Here is a 17,923-nt window from a genome sequence, read left to right as displayed (position 1 = left end):
CTGCGTACAGCGCTCACCGCTTCGGTACGACTTCTTGATGCGGAAGCGATTTTACAAAATTGCTCGTATTTGTCGTCGATCTTCGGTAGGGCTTTGGTGAGTACGTTGAATTTCAAAGCGACGCAATCATCAAAATCCAACATTCGCGTGAACGTAGCCTCGGTCATAGCCATACGTGCGTCGAGAGATTCAAGTCGCACAAGTTTCATTTCATTCATATAGCATATTCGCACTGTGAGCGAACCTATGTTCAAACAGTCGTATGGTTGCTTCGGTCGATCGCGAAGCATATTCTGAATTGTCCATCGATGCTCGCAGAGTTCCTTCCAGGTGTCAAGCAACATCGACAATTCATCTCCTCGATTATCGCCTACGATGATCTCCACAAAACTACGCGGACCAACGTTCACGCCGATCTCGAGATATTTGTATCCCGTGCGGGTCAGCGGGTATCGCCTGCATAGTAAGCGCGTCACGTATCGTTTCGGTGGATCGCTGGAAATTAAATAAGAACAATCGTGAATATTAATATATTAATTTTAAAGTAAATAATTTTTATAATAAAAAAATACTTACTCGTGAGATGAGGAGGGTTCATTACCGCAATCAATTCGACGCACTTTGTAGCAATTTCTCTCGGTGTAATACATTGTCGTATTCGTAATCGTAGACGTTGTCGTAATCGTTGCTGCTGTTGCGGCCAAAGCGAAAAATGTACTGATCGCACGATCAGAGGGTACCTCGAGTCGAGGACGGTTGTAAAAATCCCCTCTTTCAAATCATCATTCTTCTCATTCTTCTCATTCTTCTCGCTCTTCTCATTACGATTTCCATCGACGGTGTCGCGTTGTCGCGGCATCGCGTGTTTCAAAAATTTGTCTATGGCCTGTATCTCGTACGATCCCTCGGGAATCGTAATTTCTTTACCGTCCGTGCCATAGTAAAATTTGTTGTTCGTAGAATCGACGTTCGGTATGGTGTTGTAAGTCGCAAAGTCCGTGAGCCCGAGCTCGTAATCACCGTCACTGAGATCCAACGCCGGTGAGTAGCTCGAATGGAGAACACTGCTCCTACCGGTTAACGTGAGCGTGATCGACATGTTTGAAGTGATACTGAGGCAAAGTGCGTCGCGACGTCAGTTTTTAAACGTAATCGCGTCGATTGTACTTAAAAAACGTAGACACAGCTGTCCGCAGATACTCTGATCGTACGTTTGATGAGATCGTCGATTGTACTCTATCGATGAGACGTTGACTCCGAGATATCGCACCAATTCCACAGGCGGTCGGAGATTACCGAAGCCGTCAAAGTACGCGACGCGATCTCCCCTTTTGGCGTACGCTACCCAGTGAGTCCCCGGACCCGTCACGTTATCCAGGTTCACGATACCGCTCTCGTTTGTACGTGCGCCACTCGTAGGTAGGGCGTCGCGCATAAATACACCTCTGAAATAAGGAACGCGCATACGTCTGGCCAGATGATTTAATTGCACGTTCGTAGTAGCACCCGTGGGCATTTTTAACGTCTTCTCGACGTTTTTTTTTTTCTTCCTCTCTTCGCAACAGTCGTACCTCTGCCGTACCTGTACGGTTTGAGAGAGAGACCCCGTCCACCGTTGTACGGGGCCAGATGTACGCCGGATCCACCGGCTGCTGCGCGCGCAGCTCTTCTCTCATTTACAGCTCTCGCTATACTCGCAGCTCCACCGACAAGCGATCCGACTGCGCCGAGAATCGGAATAATCGGCAGCATGCCGCCGCGCTTTGCTGTTGGAAGCATGCGTTTTTTGCGAATCGTACTTCTCCGCCTCTTCGTAATCGTTCTGTTTCTCACAGTCCTCAACCTCTTTCTAGTCGTAGTAGACATACCCATGCCAATTTTCGTTTTAGCTTTCATCGCAGCCCACACGGCTGCTGCGGCGGCTCTCTCACGTAAGCCTGAATCTCTCGCTATAACGCGTTTTCCCGCTCTCTTGGCGAGTTCTCTGTCCGCTGCGTGTCTATCCGTGAGATCGTTGCTTCGCGCGTACGCCAAGTCGTGCTCGCGACACGCTTCGTCCAACGGATTGATGCCTCGATCACCTCTCGCTATGCGTTCCTTCAATCGAGTTCCCGGGCCACAAAATTGATAACCGGGGATGTGCAGTTCGAAGGGAAGGGCGTTTATCGCGCGATTCAACAGACCCTTGCCGCAGCACTTTACTTCCGACGAATCGGTAGACGACGTTGACACTCGCCGCACTCTCGGATTAACGGAGCAGGTCCGTCGATGTGCGTTTCTTGCCAGGGTTGATTGTAATGCTCGAGGCACCTGCGGTAGGTTCGAACCTCCGGATCTTCCGTCAAGTGCGCGGGAAGTTTGTCCCACACGTGATGAATGTAATCACCGCAAACGTGCAGTAACACGTCCTTTGGTATGGTGCTTAACTGTTCCGCGGTTACGTTCAACACGTCAAGAGGATGTTTCAGCGCGAGATACATATCGATTAATGAGCTATTCGCAGGTTCGCGCGACTATAAATAGGCGCGCGAGCGGTTGTCTCCGTACAGCGGGGGCAAGATGCGATTCGTGCGACAACCGCAGACGATACGCGTCGCGAATTGTGACGATAGATTACGATTAATGGATAGTCTCGAGGGAGAGAAAATACGCAGGCACGGTGAGATGCTGCCAAACACCGTGCGCGCGATCGTGTGCGGTCCATCAAACTGCGGTAAAACGAACGTTCTGATTAGTCTGTTGGAAAGTCCGCACGGTTTGCGTTTCGAGAACGTGTACGTGTACTCGAAATCGCTGCAACAGCCCAAGTATCAGTACTTGGAACATCTGCTGACACCGATCGACGAGATAGGCTATTTCACGTTTTCCAACAACAGCGACGTCGTTCCACCGAGTGAGGCACTTCCGCATTCGATTTTCATCTTCGACGATATCGCGTGCGACAAGCAAGACGCCGTGAGGGAGTACTTCGCGATGGGTCGTCACTCGAACGTAGACTGCTTTTATCTGTGTCAGTCGTACGCGAGGATACCCAAGCATCTAATACGCGATAACGCAAATCTGCTTATTTTGTTTAAACAGGATGGAACAAATCTGAAACACGTGTACAACGATCACGTCAACACCGACATGTCGTACGACGAGTTCAGCGTGTTGTGTCGCGAATGCTGGCAACGCGATCACGGTTTCGCGGTGATCGACAAGGACAGTCCGCTCGACAACGGGCGATACAGGCGAGGATTCGACGTGTTCGCGGTACCGTCGAGTTGATTTAACAGGTTGTCGAAATCGCGCGATATCCAGTCATCGAAGACGCTTTGTCGAGAACAGATCGGAGGGGATACAATCGATTGATCGATATGACGGGGAAAGATGACAACCACGACATGCGCGAGCGTGAAAAGATTACGCGGGAGATCGAGAAGACGAGCGAGGCGATTCGCAGAAAACATCGAGCCATAAAAACCGACACGATCGACGCCGACATTGCTTCGGAGAAGCGTCTCAAGCCCATCGTCGAACCTCTAAAACGGATGGTTGAGACCGTCGAGGAATCCGGTATCGCGGTACCGAAGATGGAATTAAAATCGGAGCGTTTGACGCCGAAACTGGAGCGACGATTGTGGTCGACATCAAAACCTGAACGGCGTTTAAACGTCACGTTTGACGATTCGTTGTCATCGGCAACGTTGGGTGATACGATTGTAGCTAATCCGTCATTTGGTGATACGACCGTCGATTCATACGTTACGACCGAAAACGCCGAACCTCCGTCGACGCCACGGCCCCGGACATCAACGCCGCGGTCCGGCATATCGACGCCGCGACCTGGCGTATCGACACCGCGACCCAGCGTATCGCTGGCAACGATGTACCTTGAAGCGGCGAGCGGTGACAGAAGAATAAATATCGACGACGTTTTCGGTATATACTTTGACACAAACAAAGTAATGCTCGGAAACAAACACGTTGAATTCGACCATAAGAACGACGATATAATCATCGCTGGTAAGAGATATCCTGGAACGGAAGGTCTGTATGAGTTGATTTTCAAGAAGGTACCCGACGTAACTGCTTACACCGAGGCGGATAAACGTCACTACAAAAGCATACTCGAATCGACGAACGCGCATAAAAAAATTTCAGCGACGACGGTCGCGTCATGGGTAACAGAGGCTCAAAGTATTTGAAGGTGATCGCACCGCTGATGTCGGGCGATTCGGCCAAGAAATCGAGAAGAAAAAGTTCCGGTAAAGGATTACCTCACCTCATGACGTTGAATGATCACGCGATCGACTACGTGCACTGGGACGATCCCAACGAGCTCGTGGATCGTCTTAGATTGCTGGATGCTTCGCGTCGAGCCGGTCACAACGCTCACGACAATGAAATTCTGTCAATTATCGAGGAACTGCGTGAGGCTGGTTTGATTATAAATTAATCGACTGAAGGAATCAAGCGACAGAATCGGCGTGCTGCGGGACGTGATTGATCATGTCTAAATCACGCAAGTCTAACGACACGGGTCCTGAGAGGAGGCGACTTGTCGACGAGTTACACGCCCCGGCGAGAAGAAACTTTCCGCGAAGACGCGTCGTGGTCAAGGGATACGACGATTTGTGGCAGGCTGATATCGTCGAGATGCAACCGTACGCGCGTTTCAACCGAGGTTACCGTTACATTCTCACCGTCATCGACGTACTCGGCAAGTATGCGTGGGCAATACCGCTGAAGAATAAAGGCGGCAGCGAAACGGCTGACGCTTTAGCGGAGTTGATGCGAAAGAGCGGGCGATGTCCGAAAAATTTACAAACCGATATGGGAAAAGAGTTTTACAACACCGACGTACAACGGCTCTTCACGAAACGCGGTGTCAATCATTACTCAACGTACTCGGTGTTAAAGGCGTCAGTAGTTGAGCGATTCAATCGCACACTCAAAAACATTATGTGGAAGATGTTTACGCTCAACGGCAATTACGAGTGGTGCGACGCGCTACCGCGTCTCGTAGACGAGTATAATAGGCGCAAGCATCGAACGATCGGCATGCGGCCCATCGACGTGACACCTGAGATCGCCAAGAAACTTCTTGACACCGTGTACAGCGCGATAAAGATAGCCGCTCCGGCCAAATTCAGGGTCGGTGATAAAGTACGCGTGAGCAAGTTTAAAATGATTTTCGAAAAGGGATACACTCCAAATTGGACCACCGAGGTTTTCACGATCGTCAAGGTGCAGCAAACCAATCCAGCAACCTATCTGCTCGAGGATTATCGCGGTGAGGCGATAGCCGGAGCGTTCTACGAGCATGAGTTGCACCGCGCGACACATCCGGACGTATATCTGGTGGAGAAGGTTCTGCGTAAGAAGGGTGACAAGGTCTACGTGAAATGGTTGGGATTTGATGGATCACACAATTCATGGATCGACAAAAACAGCATCGTTTAATAAAGTTTTTTTTATTTTTTACACATGTATATGCGATTCAATGTATTTAAAAAATAAAAACTATATACTGCATAGATGTATATCCTTATTATTTTACACATTTATATGCGATTCGATGTATTTAAAATAATAAAATATAAAACTGCATACTACATACTGCATACTACATACTGCATACTACATACTGCATACTACATACTGCATACTGCGTACATGTGTACTGCGTACATGTGTACTGCATACTGCGTACATGTGTACTGCATACTGCGTACATGTGTACTGTATACTACATACATGTGTACTGTATACATTAACGCAATCTATAATACATTAACGCAATCTATAATACATTTGATACATCTGTAATACATATATAATTATAGAGGTATGCGATAATGACCCCATGGTAAGGTGTTGGTCGAGTCTGGCACGAGATATCGCTTGTCATCATACGGACTCAAAGCGATCTTTGTCTCGGATACGGTGTACACTTGATGCAATTTCGATCTTACGCACGATTGGTCGCGAGTCATAGCAATCTCATTCTCGAGACACTTGACATAATCGTCAAACGTTATAGTTCGCGCCACGACTCCACTCTTTACACCTTTTGCTTTTTTAGTGTCACTTTTACCGTCCACCTTGATCGCATACATTTTCGCTCTGAGTCCTACAAATTCTGTAACAATCGCACCGTTGCACTCATCCTTCATTAAACCTGGTATTTTTTTGTTCGCGAGAGGCATACCGTACGCGTTATCAGGTGGATAGTCGCTCGTGTCGAACCGAGCGATATCACGCTTCATCATCTCGTATACATCGTCACACTGGACGCTGTACACGAGACTATCCGTGTCGGTATACATGACGCTACATTTGTCTCCAAAAGTTGGTAACATGTACTCGTGATGAAACTCGTACAAACACACCTTAGATATGTCGAGTATGGACATACCAACGTATATCGGCTTAGCGAATTTTACCTCGAGTTTACGCAATTCCACAGCCACCAAATTTTCCGCGAATACACTTCTACTGTGAAAATTAGGTTTGGCGATCATCGCTTCCACACCGTACCGACCGTCCCACTGCGAGAGCAATCGAACGTCGACGCGATTTCGTACGTTCTCCATCGTTTTACCAAACACCGCATTGTTCATAAGTTTAAACAAATTTTTCTCGAAATCATTGGTCGCGCGAGTTCGATGTCGCGTGTTGAGCTCGATGTAATCGCGCAACCATGCTGACTGAGTGAATCGCAGCGCGCGGTAAACCTTGATGACGCGAAGACCATGACGCGTGCACAGCTGCAGATTGCGATAGTGTATGATGTATCGCTTCTTATCGTACAGCGTAGCCAAAAGTTTTTTATCATGTTTTACCCCCGGTGGTTTCTCTCGTGTGGGACAGAACGGCAGATCGGAGTGCATGTCGTGCACGCTTGCAGGATACTCGAGATCCACCTCAAGGATATAACCCGTGGGCGAGTCCACGGCGATCGCGTCTACGTCGAGGTTCGCGAGTTCTTGGTCGTTGGCCCATTCAAAATCCGCGTACGGTAACGGCTGACACATAGCCCAACCGTACAAGTTGTTTACATCGTAATACACGATGTACGACGAAGGTTTCAACGAGTCGTACCCCGACCGCATGTATCTGTTATTAGCTCGCGCGTATCTGTTGGAGCATTGACTGAGACCGCCGCGTATACCGCGTTCGACGAACATCACCATATCGATGTCAGTTAATAGTTCAAAATTAATACGCGTATGCTTGAGCATCGCGTCCCACGTGAAACCGGGCAAGGTGTAATAGTGCGCGGGATCGAGTCCGTAACTTTCGACGCATCTATCGCGAAAATTTTCAAATACGTCAGCCAATAACAATACATCGGTTTTGAGGTACAGATCGCTGTACTCGCCTAAAGTTCGAATAGAGAATTGCTGCCATACGGTCTCGGCGTGCGCGTAATCTGTCTCACTCACCGTGTCACCGGTCAGCGAGCTGAAGAACGATTCGCGCGACGGTAGGCTCGACTCATTTAATCTTTCAACGCTGTCGACGTACTCGTACGGAAATATACCTTTTCGTGTCAAGAGATTGAAATTTTCCTCTGAAAGTTTTGCAAATTCACCGCGCAAGATTCGCATTTTATCTTTAATGAGTAAAGACGATAATTTGTCAAGGCTAGCGTTCAAAAATTTGTACGAATCTATAAAGCGCAATTTTATCGCAGTTCGCAAGTCCTGTCCCTTAGCTGTATCGTTTACATGTTTTGTAAAAGAAATGTATTTTTCCTTCGTTATCGGCAACAAATCGACTTTACCCTCATACGCCGTGGTGATTTCCTTTATGACAAAGTGTGCGTCGTAGCCTGACAAATTATGAAACACGACGGGGATGTAACGCGTGTCGCGGTATTGCAAGTTACATTTTGAGTGCGCGGGACCTCTATACCGACCGGTCATATGGCAATGATCGCGCACACGCTTCTCGTCCACCGCAAACGGACTTTCACACACGTGGCATACTGTCGCGTTCTCATGCTCCTCGCGCTGCATATTCGACAAAGTCTCCATCGGGATGGTTTTCAATATTATAATTTTTACGCGATGAGCCAGTTTCACTAACTGCTCAACGAACCACTCGATGCAATCGAGTCCGCGATGATATTCATATCTTGACAGCGACTCGTCGAACGAGCATCGCACGTAGTATCCCACGCTGAATACTTCATGACGTTGGTAGTTAAACGTCGTTTGCTCCGGCGACGATGGTGGATCGATCTTTCGCAACACGCACTCCAGATCGGCGTATACGATGAATGGTACGCGTTCCTTGTTGTAATGATTGGAAAAGCTGAGCCATTTGTCATCCTCGCTAGGTAGTCGTATAGCGCAGTTGTTTAAAGTTCCACAATCCACGATATGAATCTTAAATTTCTCGCTCGAATTAAAGTAATGAAGACACCTAAAATAAAATATTTTTTAATATATTAAAAAAAAAATCAAATGAAATATTCAAAATTATACGTACCGATCACAAATATATTTACGATGCTCGCATCCGCTTAATTGTGAGCTGATGAGACGTGACAGATCACTGATACATGCAAAGTGTCCTACTTCCTGTTTATCGTTGTCGTCGTCGCGTTGTACGTACAATAAATTTACATGTTTCTCTTTCTTCTCGTTAGTGAGGTGTACAGGTAGAACGTTAATTTCTTTTCCACATCTCTCAGTGGCGTACACATTGATCGAGATATCGTTTAATCGTTCGAGTCTCGCAACGTCTTTAAGAGTCGCGGGAAACTGTACACCCTCGACGTTCAACACCGTTGTGTAATGCGGGTACGACGATTCCCGATTCACGTTCTGCTTCGCGGGATACAGAGCCGCCACTACCGACCACGCGAGACACTTATCGTCCATCGACTTTACACATATCACTGCTTTTTTAGCGGCTAACTTCCGTGGCAATGTAACGTAGCATCCCACGCGCATCGGATTGTACTTATTTACGTTGATTATCAAATTCAAAATTCGCGACAACGCCCATCCGCTGTCACGCTCCTGAAACTCCTCGAGAGAAGCCAGCGTGGGTTCGACAACGTGTAGCCGGTACCACTCGCGCACATCCGTTTCTTGAAAAATCTCACAGTTTTTCGTGGTTATACTTTTGTTGGCGCGTTTATCCCCAGCCGTAAACTCACCGTTGAACGCAGTATTCACTTTTACACAATTGTTTTTAAGCACGATGTCTCGTATGCGCTCGTATACCACGTTACCGGCATCCTCCAGGAATCGCAGCGGCTCGATATAGTTTGTGTTTATCACCACACCCGTTGCGATACGACTTTTGAACGCGGTCTCGATCTCACGCCAATCGAGTTCATTAGTCGTTTTGTCACCATCACCGTCGGCAGCACTAGTGCTCGCGTACTCACCACCCTGGTGCACGTAACGTTCGTATAAATGTTTCTTGGCACCCAGGAGTCGCGCGATACTCGCCACCGTGGATTGCGCGCACCCGACGGATACGCGCGCTCGCTTAGCGCGGCTACGTTCCTCGAGCTGATTTACTAGCTCGTCACATCTTTCAGCCCAAGTGAAAAATTCTACCAAGGTAGTCACGGTGTTAGCCTGCAGCAGGAGTTGACGCTCTTCTTCTTCGAGGAGACTTCGATCCATTTTTATGTTTATCATACGTCTCGCGCACTCAAAAGTTGAAAGACAACAACAGTAGCAATAAGTACGACAAAGACAACGATATTAACGATAAATACGGCATTAACAATAAATACAACAAAACAACAACATTAGCGATAAATACAACAAAAACAACGACATAAGCAAGACAACATTAGCAATAAATACAACAAAAAGAAACTACATTAGCAATTAACGCGAATGTAGAATCGAAGTACATTGCTCGTTCACGCAGTTGTGCACACCGGGCACATATCACACGAGATTATAACAAACGTTGCAGCTTTGCAATTCGAGCACCACGTACCGTAGAGACTGTCATAGGATCCTACAACGTGTTTGCGAATCTTGAAGATGGGGTCATATAAATCGTATTGCATCGATATCAAACAAGAAGCGCACACGTTGTATCCTCGCTCGTCACCGTAATAAAAATATATAGCGCAAAATTTCGTACGCGGAGTAATCGCGCTTAAATTCTGCAAATTGATCGTTTTCCGCGTAGTATTTTCAACCATTTCATCGTCGTCGGTGTTGCAAGCACTATCCTCCGACAAGGGATGAATCTCGATTTCTTCATCAACTTCGATTTCTTCATCAACTTCTATTTCTTCATCAACTTCGATTTCTTCGTTGTTCATTTCATACATAGTCGTCGATCGCTCAATCACTAATGAGATTCACGCATTGTGACAAAAGAGGTATAACGAATGCATTATATCCTACCCCTACTACCAATTAATCATGTGATTTCATTTCTTACCCTCTCTCAAATTATATTGAGTCATTTGCTAATATTAAAAACCGTTAGTAAAAACCGTTAGCTTATCTCTTTCAGATAAAAATTCGGTTACCCTCGTCTAAAATTATTTTAAAAAACTTTTACTTCTCGGAATTAAAAACGTTGACTTATTTCTTTCCGACAAAAGAAATGTACACCCATCGAATAGCAACTACCCTCTGTTTTGCAGAGTCTTTGCGTTTAGCCGCACAGCCTTTGATCTCTGCATAGTCTATTTTATAAATGAGGGTTGAAGCGAGTGCACATATGTTTACGAGGGCAAAGTGAGTGAGAACGAGAATGATAATTTTTATCTCTATAAACATGAAAACAATTTGGCTCAAGATGAATCCTTCAACCGTCGAGCAGTCAGTTCCTTGCAACCACTCATCAGTAATTGATCGTCATCGTTTGTCACCAAAAATTGTAAGTATATATTCTTATATATTCTTAAATATTTTTTAAAACCATTTTAATACATAAAAATTTATAATTTTATACTTTTTAAATTTTTTAATTTATTTTTTCAGATGATTTCCAACATCGACGTAAGACAGCTGTCCACTTGGCCGATTGAGGTACGCGTGGTACGCGTACAATCACCTACAATGTTTTGGGTGAAATTAATCAACGATGAAGCAGCTCATAAGGAAATGCTGGAACGAATGGCCTTACGCATGAGATTTGCAGCATCTCAACTGATACTGTCACCGAATGAAATAATAATAGGAACTCTCGTTGCCATCCGCGAAGGTTCAAAATGGCAAAGAGGGATCATCGAGTACGTCGGTGCTACTTCGATTACTGTAAATCTTCGCGACTGGGCTCGCACAACTGAAAGAATGCCGCATGAATGTTTACGACTAGAGAGCCAATTCCATGAAATGAGGTGGCAAGCAATACCATGTGTTTTAAATGGAATCTTGCCTCTGCGAGCTCAGGTATGGACGGAGCAGGAGGTTGTGCACGCAAAAATCATCATGGAAAAAACGCAGGGATGGATCATTATCAATGATGTTCTCAGTGACAATGCTGCACTTGTTTCATATCTCAGAGGCGGGCAAACGGAAAACGTGCCTATGATAGATGTATCTACATTATTTATACAAATAGGTATTGCAAAAAAAATTTAAATGGGATAAAACGCCGACTGAATCAGTTGCATCGCAAACACAGTGAAAAAACAATATCGTTATGTGCGGTGTGTAAAAAGGGTGTTAAAAAGGACCTTAGGTTCGTTCATATGTATATCCGCTTCTAATCATGAGCGCATTTACGAACACACTTATGGAAGCGGGGTGGGAATAGAAACGCAGCACATATTTTTTCTCACTGTTCACTTGTCAGTCGGAGAGTGTAGACTGCAGTTTTTTTTGCTTTTTTTATTGTTTTGTGCTCTTGTTGTTTTTTTTTTTTGTGCTCCTGTTTTTTCCAAAGCTCCTGTTATTTTTTTCCAATTTACCATCATGAGTTGTCGAGATTACTTAATCCGTGTATGTTCGAGAGCTGAGTGTAAAATGCATCACGAAATCCGGCGGTGCACAAAGGCATCGTGCTTAGCCGGTCGGTCATGCAAATTCGTCCACCTCACGCAAGATGAGGTGGACGATATTAACAACCTTGTGCGACCAATGACGATGAGGATATACCACGAAGTAAAACGCATCGCATTTTTATTACGAGAAACGTACCCGAAGGAAGCACAACCGCATACATGTACAAAATTATTAATCGGAGAATGCATATGGGACTGCATCTCATGCAAAAATAACAAATTTCAAAGTAAGTTTTTTTCTATTTTAAAAAATATTTTTTTATTTTTTTAAAAAACTATTTTTATAAATTTTTTTTTTATAATTTTTTAATTTTATAATTTTTATTTACAGAAGATCAAATGCCTAGATGCAATTTTTGCATGGTGCCGCATATTACGGCAATACAAGGTCTTGTGTGTGAGCACACATATTGCACACTGTGCATCAATGAACTGCCGTTCTATTTATTCGGCCCTGTACCGGCATATCGTTGCACAGTGTGCAAAGAGTTTAAACTAAGAAGAAATTTATGTAAGTACATATTTTTATTGTTTTTTATTTTTACATATCTTTTTAATAAAACATTTTTTGTTTCAGATCACAATTAAAAAAAAAAAAAAAAAATGTCAATTAGTTGTAAGTTTTAGTTGTAAGTTTTAGTTGTAAGTTTTCATTGTACGTTTTTTAGTTTTTAGTTTTTTTAATTTTATAAACATTTTTTAGTTTTAACTTCTTTTGTTTTTAATTATATATGTAATTTTGATATTTTATATGTAAAATTTTTTTAGTTTGTAAGTTTTAGTTATTTTTATATGTTTTTAATTTGATATGTTAAGAAAAAATAATTTTAGTTTTATGAAAAAAAAATAAATTTTATATTTTTAAAATTATAAGTTTAGTTTTTTTAATTATATGTACCTAAAAGAAAAAATAATTTTATTTTTCAAAAATAAATTTTAATTTTTTATTAATTAAAAAAATGCATTTATTCTTTTAAAAACATCAAAATCTAATTATCGCAAAAATATTAAACTTATATACTAAAACGTGGTGGATACATTAACTTATATACTAAAAACGCAAATGTTATCTTATACTATGTCATATTATAATTATCTTAAATTATAAAACGCAATATACTACAATAGCGTAAAATCAAAAGCAGTGAAAAAACATAAAAAACGTGAAAAACATCAAAAACGTGAAAACAACAAAAACGTGAAAAACATCAAAAGCAATAAACATAACTGTCAAAAAAACATTAGCCTTAATCTTAGAGTAACTGTTCATATTCGTCTACGCACCGACATACCGGACACACCACTATTAAAACGTCATCGTTTTGGAAAGGCCCCTTACATTTTAATGCACAGGTGCTGCAAAATATGTGCCCACAATTTGCTGCACCAAATGTGTCCCTCACTATTGTCTCGCAGCACACCACACAATCTAACACGTCTTGGTGCCCGATATGCCGGCGCTGACAATTTTCACGCGAACATTGACCATTCTTATAGTCTCCACAAATGTTCGTATTTTGTAGAGTACGCCCAATCTCGTATCTTAACTGATCCGTCACCACGCCAGTGGTTTCGTAACGAGCTTGTGCTACGCTCGTTACATGGAGATATCTGCACTTCGCGATTGTACACTTGGTATTTTGGTATTTAAAACAATACCTATAATTATGTACAAACTTGCAGATTGGATTATTACAACATCCTTTTTTGAAATTGACACACATCTGCTGCTTTGCTAAAAATAAAAAATTAAAAAAATAATATATAGAATTAAAAATAATATACAATACATTTATAAATACTATTAAAGTACTTACGTTGTTGTCCAAAATAAGACATTTTTTCTTTTTAATTTCTGCTTTTTTCCTTACAAAATTCTACTTTCTTTCTCACAAATTTCTACTTCCTTCCTCAAAAAACTTCTTCCTAACTGAAATACTCGTACGAGACTGAAGCATGGTCATGCAATATAAAGGATCCAGTGACGAAAAAAGACGCAAAAGATTTTCATCACATAGGCATGTGTATCTAGCGATAACATCTTGAAACGATTTCTAACGGGTGTGAGTGAGAGCGTGAAAGAGTGAGAGCGTGAACGACACTTAAACGCAATACCGAATGGCAAGAATGAATACGAGAAAAAAAGATTTTTTAACGCACAGGCATGTAGAACATTATGCATCTTGAAACGAATCTTGAAACGAATCTTGAAAGAACATGAGATTTTTTTTTTACCACAGGTATAAAAAAGAATCGCATCTAGCGAAACCCATGCATGCTACACATCTTGAAGTGATTGCTAACAAGGGATGTGAGTGAGAGCGCGATAGAGTGTGAGTGAGAGCGATAATTGAACAAGAGACTAAGTGAAAAGAAATGCAAACAATACAAGGTGTTTCAAAAAAATTTTACTAAAAAGTTTTCCATTTTTATCATTTTTTATTAATTATATTTTTAAATTATACATTTTCATGTTATTGCATTTATCGCAGCTTTTTTTTAACATTTTACTACTTATTTTTAAATTATATTATTCTATACCAGTTATTTTTTATACAATAGTTACATTTTATCTACAAAAATCCTAGCGATGTACAAATATTAAAAGTCAAGGAATGGTAAGAGCTAAGTCCTAGCAGTGTACAATCTGAAAACTCAAGGAACAGCACGAGCTCTCATTAATTTTCTTCCCATACATTGCGAATGTTGGTGGATAAAATAAATCTTACAGAAACACTAAAGACTATTATCAGAATTAAAGACACAAAAGCACCCGGATTTTATATTTTTAATTCTCATACTAATCTTTAGTGTTTCTGTAAGATTTATTTTATCCACTAACATTAACATTTTAACTGTATGGAAAAAAATAATGAGAGCTCGTGCTGCTCCTAGAGCTCAGATTTTTTTACATATTTTTAGTCTCTAATACATGATTTGTATAAAATCTTATATACTACGCTAGAATACATACGCATGACAATATACATTAGCGATTTTACATAAATGAATGAATGAATGATTAATATAACGATGGTGATACAGATGATCATGACAGTGATGGCAATGATGACAATGATGATTATGATGATTATAGTGATGATGATTATGGTGATGATTATGATGAAGGCGCCGGTGACGTTGGCTTCACGCTTTTTGTAATTTGATGAAAGTGACGGCTTCACACCAAAAATAATTCTTCTGTAATAGAAAAAATTTTTTTAATAATATTATACATAAATAACAAATTTTTTTTTATTTTGTTTTTAATACTTACCAATTATAGATTCTATAATTCGTGGAGCTCCTTTATCTTTGTCCAAGGAATTATTTTCCGCATGAGTAGCAATTGATAAAAACGACATGAGCATAAAAAACATGAGCATAAAAAACAACATGAGCATAAAAACAACATGAGCTATGATGACAAACGACGACGATGATGACAGTGACGATGACGACAAAAGCAGTGGTGACGACAAAGGCAGTGGTGATGACAAAGGTACTGGTGACATTTATGGATTGCATGACTGACACATATCTGAGTTTATAATAATTGCCAATGAATTATTACACTTATCGCAGTTGAAGAGTTGTTCAGTCAGAAGAACTTCATATGTTTCGGTGCGGTGACATCTCACCATTTTAAAGTCTTCATGCGCTAATAACTGTTCATCCATAAAGCATGGTATACAGTAAAATAGATAATCGTTAGTATAATAAAAAAAGATGCGGCAGTGCATTGTCTGATTGGTGATTTCGGTGGTGACTTCAGTTATTGCAACATCATCACCGATTTCACTAAACATCTGATCGAACATTTGTTGCATCTCCGTCATAAAATCTCCTTCAGACGCTGATTCTTCTTCATTTTCTTCCTCAGGATTTTCTCTATTTTCCTCTTCCACCTCACCCATATGATTTTGCACGAGCCCCTCCAAAACTTTATTAGCGTTATTGTCATCATTAGCGTTATTGTCATCGTTGTCATCATTCAAAAAGTTAAAGAAGCGTAAAGGTCTGAAGTCGTCCTCACTAATATCTTCATCTAGTCCTTCCGAAATTCTTTCTTTCCCCATTTTTCAAAAATATTCTTTTTTCACTGTCAATTGAAACTAAACTGTCCGAACGTTTAAATCGTACTGGCCTCTCGGCACAAAACTTCCTTGCAACGTCGCAACGTCGCAACATCTTCAAAATTTTCTTATCGTTAAAATAAGAAGAGGAATAAACACTTGAGCCCTGAGCCTACACAGTTATGTATCTTCATAGTTTACAGTTTTGTTTAATATTATATTTCAAAGCGAGATACTCCGCAAAAGGATCACGCGAGTCGTAGTCAATGGTGACAAACGCGTGAATAAGAGCGAGCGAACAAATACTTATTTGAGGGTGAAAGAATGAGAGAGTTACACTTAAGGAATTTAGAGATAACGGAGGAGCAATAGAATGAGTGAGGTTGCATGCTTTCTAGATCACAGCGTGATCCGTTGCAACGGATCAACATGAATATTATTTAAAAATCTATTTAAAAAATCTATTTAAAAATCTATTTAAAAAATCTTTAGTTGGAGGATGATACTTGCACGCTTAACGAGTGCGAGCGAGAGGGAATGATGGGGCGCATGATACTTTGCTTTCAACGGGTGCGAGCGAAAGGGAACGCTGGGCGCGCGACACTTGTGCGTTCAACGGGTGCGAGCGAGAGGGAACGATGAGCGCGCCATACTTTGCGTTCAACGAGTGCGAGCGAGAGAAAACGCTGGGCGCGCGACACTTGTGCGTTCAACGGGTGCGAGCGAAAGGGAACGATGAGCGCGCCATACTTTGCGTTCAACGAGTGTGAGCGAGAGAAAACGCTGGGCGCGCGACACTTGTGCGTTCAACGGGTGCGAGCGAGAGGAGATTTTGTCTCGAAGCATTTAAAAAAGTAATACAATTTGGAAAGAGGGGGATTAAATTAAAGATTGATGAACACGCTCGCGCGTGTTCAGTAACGAAATTTCCTCCGATCGAGTCGCATCGTTATCGAGGGGACGCTGTGCGCGATACCTTGCGATCCGCCGCTTGCCGCCGCCGCGCTTATCATTTTTTAAAAATAATATTGCATTTCAGTGTTTCGATGTTGTGCATTTCAGTGTTTCGATGTTGTTATTATTTTCTAAACAATTCGTTCCTAGAATCGCCGACACAGGGGCGATTTATAAATACCCACCCCCTCCCCGCATGACGTCATTACCCCTTGCCCTAGGTCTCACGGACCCAGAACCGTTAACATCCCCTCTCCCCGCGTGACATCATCACCCCTCGCCCTAGGTCACATGGATACTCTAACACGTAGTGATCCAGAACCGCTCCATGCGTTCAACGAGTGCGAGCGAGAGGAGATGATGGGCGGCGCGAACGAGTGCGAGCGAGAGGGAACGATTAACACCCCCCTCCCCGCGTGACGTCATTACCCCTCGCCTAAGGTCACACGTATACACTAACACGAGGTGATCCAGAACCGCTCAAGATACATCTACTCACCCGCGATGCGGATATCTTCAACGCGACGCAGAGAACGCGAGGCGGCTCGGCAATCGCGATCGCGCTTCGCTCCGGGCGCGCCAATGGAATCCCACACGCACGCGAAATACACGCAAAATTCGCAGGGACGGCACGACGTGCCAAATCTCCGGTGCAGGCTGCACGGAGGACGATCACTCTGGGTAGCTTGGCGAATCGAGTCCCAGAGCGTCGGAGGCGATCCGATTCGGCCGCGAAATCTAATCAACCGTTAACAATTTTCGATTCGCGGCGCGAACATACCACATCGTGGCAAGGCGGAAGCTCGGATACGACTAACTGAATCGACTGCTTTCGTCGGAATTCGAGCACCGGGCTCGAGGAATGGAATGTCGCAAACAAGAAAGAAAAGGGAAGAAAAAA

At 42.9% G+C, this 17,923-nt stretch overlaps 1 protein-coding gene across 1 annotated transcript; it reads left to right on the top strand.

Moving 5' to 3' along the window:
* Positions 1-10,508: 10,508 nt before the first annotated feature.
* On the top strand, positions 10,509-11,646 carry LOC139109255 (uncharacterized). The gene is made up of 2 exons (XM_070668158.1): positions 10,509-10,863; positions 10,968-11,646. Exons 1-2 carry the CDS (start codon positions 10,738-10,740, stop codon positions 11,568-11,570), a joined length of 729 nt encoding a protein of 242 aa, XP_070524259.1. The 5' UTR covers positions 10,509-10,737; the 3' UTR covers positions 11,571-11,646.
* The last annotated feature ends 6,277 nt before the right edge of the window (positions 11,647-17,923 follow it).

The sequence above is a fragment of the Cardiocondyla obscurior genome, linkage group LG17 (genome assembly GCF_019399895.1).
Source record: "Cardiocondyla obscurior isolate alpha-2009 linkage group LG17, Cobs3.1, whole genome shotgun sequence".
Classification (NCBI taxonomy): Eukaryota; Metazoa; Arthropoda; class Insecta; order Hymenoptera; family Formicidae; genus Cardiocondyla; species Cardiocondyla obscurior.
The sequence above is the reverse complement of the archived record's forward strand: the minus strand, read 5'-3'. Positions and strand labels throughout refer to the sequence as shown.

Bases quoted from the DNA above. Each gene is read 5' to 3' on its own strand.
- LOC139109255 (XM_070668158.1), top strand. From the start codon at position 10,738: ATGATAATTTTTATCTCTATAAACATGAAAACAATTTGGCTCAAGATG. The intron at 10,864-10,967 runs GTAAGTATATAT...TTATTTTTTCAG, and splicing joins ATCGTTTGTCACCAAAAATT to ATGATTTCCAACATCGACGT.